The sequence below is a fragment of the Monopterus albus genome, unplaced genomic scaffold (assembly GCF_001952655.1).
Source record: "Monopterus albus unplaced genomic scaffold, M_albus_1.0 scaffold82.1, whole genome shotgun sequence".
Classification (NCBI taxonomy): Eukaryota; Metazoa; Chordata; class Actinopteri; order Synbranchiformes; family Synbranchidae; genus Monopterus; species Monopterus albus.
In genome coordinates this window covers 336,607-341,431 of record NW_018127962.1, presented here as the reverse complement: position 1 = coordinate 341,431, position 4,825 = coordinate 336,607, and the positions used below count along the sequence as shown (strand labels likewise).

Sequence of the window (4,825 nt, the reverse complement as noted above, 5' to 3'; positions counted from 1 at the left end):
TGTAGACGGCGCACTCCACCTCGTCGCGCTGATCGTATTGTTTCTCTTCCTGATTCTGGTCTTGAACTGTGCCATCGACCGCACAGCCGTCCTCCAGCTCGTCGTCGTCGTTGGAAAATATGTAAGAGACGCCAATCCGTGGTCCGTCCTCTGTGTCCACGCCGTTCGGGTCCACTGTGGGAACTTCCGCGTAACTTAGATGTGACAGCTTGTCCATCTGGTTCCCCATGCCGGTGTAACACGATCTGATGCCGAGCCCTTACCGCTTGCCAAACATCACCACCATCTGGCATAAAACCCTACAGGTTCAAACTTCCCTCGCCCTGCCTTCGGACAGGGTTTTTATCCAAATAACGCATAAGAATGTCCGCGATATGAAGGCTGGGATAGCCTGTTAGTTCCCCATCAACAAGTGAAGTTGGGAGGAGAATACAAATTCGGAGTCCGCCTGTAAATATCCCTCAGGTGTAGGCACACCTGCTGGCTTCCTGCGTAAAGTTCCGTCACCGGGCTACCACAGAGAAACAAAGAGGGTTAAAACCCAAATCCTCGACGGAGGACGGATGAAATGTTTGTCTACACTGTGGATAAAGTAGTCCACTGTACTCACGGAACATAGACCAGCCGGTGTGCAGCAGAGATGCTGCCGGTGAACTGGAGGCAGGTCTGTGGCTCAGCTTCAACAGCGACTCTCTCCTGCGACACAGTTCAGCTTTTAAAGCGGAAGTGCGCGAATTCTTCATCACCGACCACCAGCAGGCTACACACACACACCTCCTCTCCAGAGAAAGCTAGATGAAGTGGCATGGTGTTGTCTGAAGTTTAGATCATGCAGGTTATTTATCTGACACACCGACTGGTTTAATCGAAATGAAATATAGGAAAACAAATTACAATGCAATACAATTTTTATTTTCATATGTAGACATTTTATTTCTGTTGGATATTTTTTTTATTAAACATGTCACTTTTATTTCATTTTATTGGTTATTTCCATCCATCCATCAAGGTAACAGGCTAACATTTAGTTCATTTTATTTGTTGTAATTAAAAACATTGCAGAATAAACAAACCTCTGACTGAGGTTAGTAGCTCCCTGGTACAAATTACAAATCTATGCAGTGTGTGAGGGGTCCAATATCTGTGGATATTTTACTGTTTTGACCACCTGTCTGTCCTTGAATGAACTGAAGCTGCACAGTCATTTGCTCCCTCTTCATCTCCTGGTGGGACCATAATGTCTCTATTACATTTGTAGTGGCTTGTGGCCTGCCTGCACTCGCTCTCACTTATGGGCTATTTTCTCACCACTGTATCCTACAGGCAGAGTAAATGTATAGTACTCAGTACACCCTAAAAAAGGGTACACGCCGCATCAGCCTCTGTGTGTCCTGGAAATGGTATGACTGTGGGGGAGAGACTGAGAGAGATGCTTAGGGGTGTGGGCAGGTTTGACAGGCTTTAAATGGACACAAATGTTCAACTCAATGAAGAAGAGCAATAGAAAGAGACACAAACTTTGTTAACAAACCTGAGTTTAACTCCAGTCCTGAGCTGGGTTCCAACAGGAGGGACGGATTACACCTGCAAAGTCATCCAGTACAGTGGATAGGATAGAAAATGTGTCTCAACAGAATTACTATTTATTTATTTAAACCAGCAAAAAGGCAGCAGATGAGCAAAGAGATGTTTGGGTAACACTCCTTAAGACTATCAGAGACTGATAGTCATAAGAACCTGAGCTTCTTAGAGCTCCACAGGGTCACAGTGTGTCATTTCCAACTGTATGTAATCCAGACTGGATGTTTTCACACTTAGTAAGATTCAACCCAGGTCACAGAGTTCACATCAAACATCTTATTGCAGTGGCTTTCCAGGTCAAGATGAAACCCAGGCATATCAGTTTGTGGTGCTATCAGAGTGCCAGCAGACTCTTACTCTTACAGATATACTATTTAGGTACTCCTGGAGTCTACATGTAGGTAAGTTCAGTACAAAAGTGGACAACTCTGACAACCAGCACAGAGAAACTGTTGTATCATGAACTGACCTGATGAGGACCCAGCATGATTCAAACAAACATTATCTACTTCCACTTTCACTTGGAATGAAGTAAAGATGACAAAGCAGTAGAATGCAACATAAAAAAAAACAGCATAGTGTCAACATTACTGACCTTTTATCAGCTTTGGCTTAGGTTTACGCATCTATTGTGTATGTGCACTACCTTTTATTCTTTCCTCTCTTCCTGGCTTTCCTCCGATTTCAACTTGAAGGCTCGCATCAGTCTCAGTTTGACAAAGACGGGAGTCAAAAATAACAAACGTGCAGAACAAATTCAGCGGATGTATTACACCTTTCCCGAGCGCAAGGTTTCCTATCAGTGCATGACTGAGGGTGTTAGGAAAAGAAATGAAACGTTAAAAGAGTGGTGACATGCAGCCCATTTGACCGCTTCTTGAAGTTTCTTATCCTCGGATGACCTGGCCCAGTTTACACCCCTGGTACCCCTAGTGACACAGTGCAATTTGTGGTCCTGAGAAATTACTGGAGCAGGGAGGCCTAGGAGAGATTGTCAATTAGGCAGGGCTCCACCTGTCCACTGGGGGCACAGCCAGGCACATACAGTACTGACACCTTAATCTTCCTCCCAAAAATGTGGTTTTTCATAGCTTTTCATAGGTTTTACACCCATGTAACATTTTTTGGCTTAAATCTTCGAGGGCAGGTGAACAAGTGTATACCTGAGGCAGATGAACAAAGCATCCAGACCACTATGTCACCATATGTTCTACCTGGCTAAGAAAACTACTGAATAAGGCTTAATATCATCTAATGTGATTGGCTACATTTCAGAGCCAATAAAGGCTGGAATCAGTGAGAGAGAACCTCAAAGTGTAGCTCAGGACAAATGACACTGGGAGACATTTTCACGGAGGGGCAAAAAAGAGTGTTCTTATTACATATTTATTTATATTTTAATATACTTTTTACATATTTATTTGTAATAACATGTATCTGGAGCAGAGGGGAGATGGAGCAACAGTGGGGAAAGAGGTCCATGTGAAGGAATGTCATGTCCTTTTTTTTTTTTTAACCGATTTAATTACAAGAGCATTATCATTAAGTCAATGATAATCACAGTCCCATTAAACAAGCTACAACAAAGATTTCCTAAAATATAGGCTGACATATAAAACTAGTATTTTTCAAACACTGCGGTGGATGTGTCCCTGGGGGAGGATGGGAAATACCTTGGAATGACAGAGGAACCTCAACTAGATAACACACAGGCAGGATTTGAGGAGAACTCTTATTGTGAAAAGGAGGTGTGTATGAAAACACACCAAGTGTGAAGTTTACACACGCATACACACAATAGTTTCTACACAGTCGTCATGCTTCAGTGGGACTTCATATTAGTCTTGTTTTTTTTTTCTATTTTCAGCATCACATTATTAGAAACAACAACCACAAATGGGTCAAAAACGGCAGAAGGCGGATTCCTTCAAAAATAAAAACCTCAACTAAATGGGTTATCATTCCAAATGCTATGTAAAGGAGCTACACTGAAAATTCATGAAGAAGTTCAGTCACCGTTTTGGGCCATCACATCTCTGAGAAGCTGGGTAAAGCACTAGCGTTTCCATCCCTCGGGTTTGTGACAGCCTTCACAATGAGGTTTCCTTCTCCTCTCTAGACCTAAAACCCCATTTTTCAAAACATGATGTAAACACAATTCCCTGGAGAATGTGGTGGGCTGGCCAAGAACACACTGCACCGCACTGCACATAAACTGGAGGCGATCCAGGGAGAGATACTGGCAGGCAACAGGCCTTGGTCAAACACACAGGCCTGACTGTTCCCGTTCGACACAATTAGTTACACTTAGTTAAACTTGTCAAACTCTTTAGCAGGGTTGATGGTTGGTAGTTTGACTGCATGTTGCTCATTTTATTGGTTTATATACACCCATTCAAATGTACATAAATCATTTGAAAAACTTTAAAAATCTAAAAGAAAAAAAAATAAAGCAAATGCAAATCAAATCATCTGATCTGATCCAAGACAGATTCTGATTGGCCGACATTACTAAGGACAGTATAACAGAAGATTTAAAAAAACAAACAAAAAAAAAAAAAAACAGAAAACAGGAAAAAATGGTCTTTGGTGTTCTGTTGTACTGAGAAAGATTAATAAGAAATAATAAAACCAAAACAGCAATTTCTCTAATTCCCAGTCAAATTAGACCTGTCTGAGTTTCACTAAATTCTGTGTGCACTACAGTGGATCCAACAGTTTAAAAGAATTACTTCATCCACAGGTTTGGACAAATCCTGCACAGTGCAAATAAAAAAATGCCCCTAATATTGACTACAAGTAAAGAGGAAAGTATTTTTTATGGTGCAAGTTGTGCAACAGCATCATGCATCAAATCATTTAACGTGAGAAGACGGGGAGACAGCAGGGGGAGTCTGTAGGTGGACTCTGGTCGGCTTAAGTCCAAAGACTTGGTCCTAGAATCTGCATATTGTCGACTGCATATAGACGCCTGCCCAACACTTCATGGTTTATTTTGTGGGTCTCTTCTTTAACATCTATGCAACATTAACCATTTTGCACTTTGCTCTCAAGGATCATAAAACATCCACTGACTGAAGGGACTGAAGGCTGGGTGGGGGGTTAGTCAGTGGAGAACAGCGCTTGTGTTTTCAGTTAAATAGTCTTCCAGGTTATATGTTATTTACCTGTATCACTGTTATATACTGTGATAATAGCACCACTCCAACAAATAACACTGCTTTCCTACAAATAGAAGAAATCA

The 4,825-nt window shown here is 41.9% G+C and overlaps 1 protein-coding gene across 1 annotated transcript in view; it reads right to left on the bottom strand.

Annotated features, from left to right (window-relative positions):
* Positions 1–786, bottom strand: part of lratd2a (LRAT domain containing 2a) — a 2,028-nt gene extending 1,242 nt beyond the window's left edge. The window contains 2 exon segments of the mRNA XM_020606890.1: positions 2–511; positions 611–786. Coding sequence (XP_020462546.1) covers positions 2–229 — 228 coding nt within the window. The 5' untranslated portion in view covers positions 230–511; positions 611–786.
* Between the last annotated feature and the right edge of the window lie 4,039 nt (positions 787–4,825).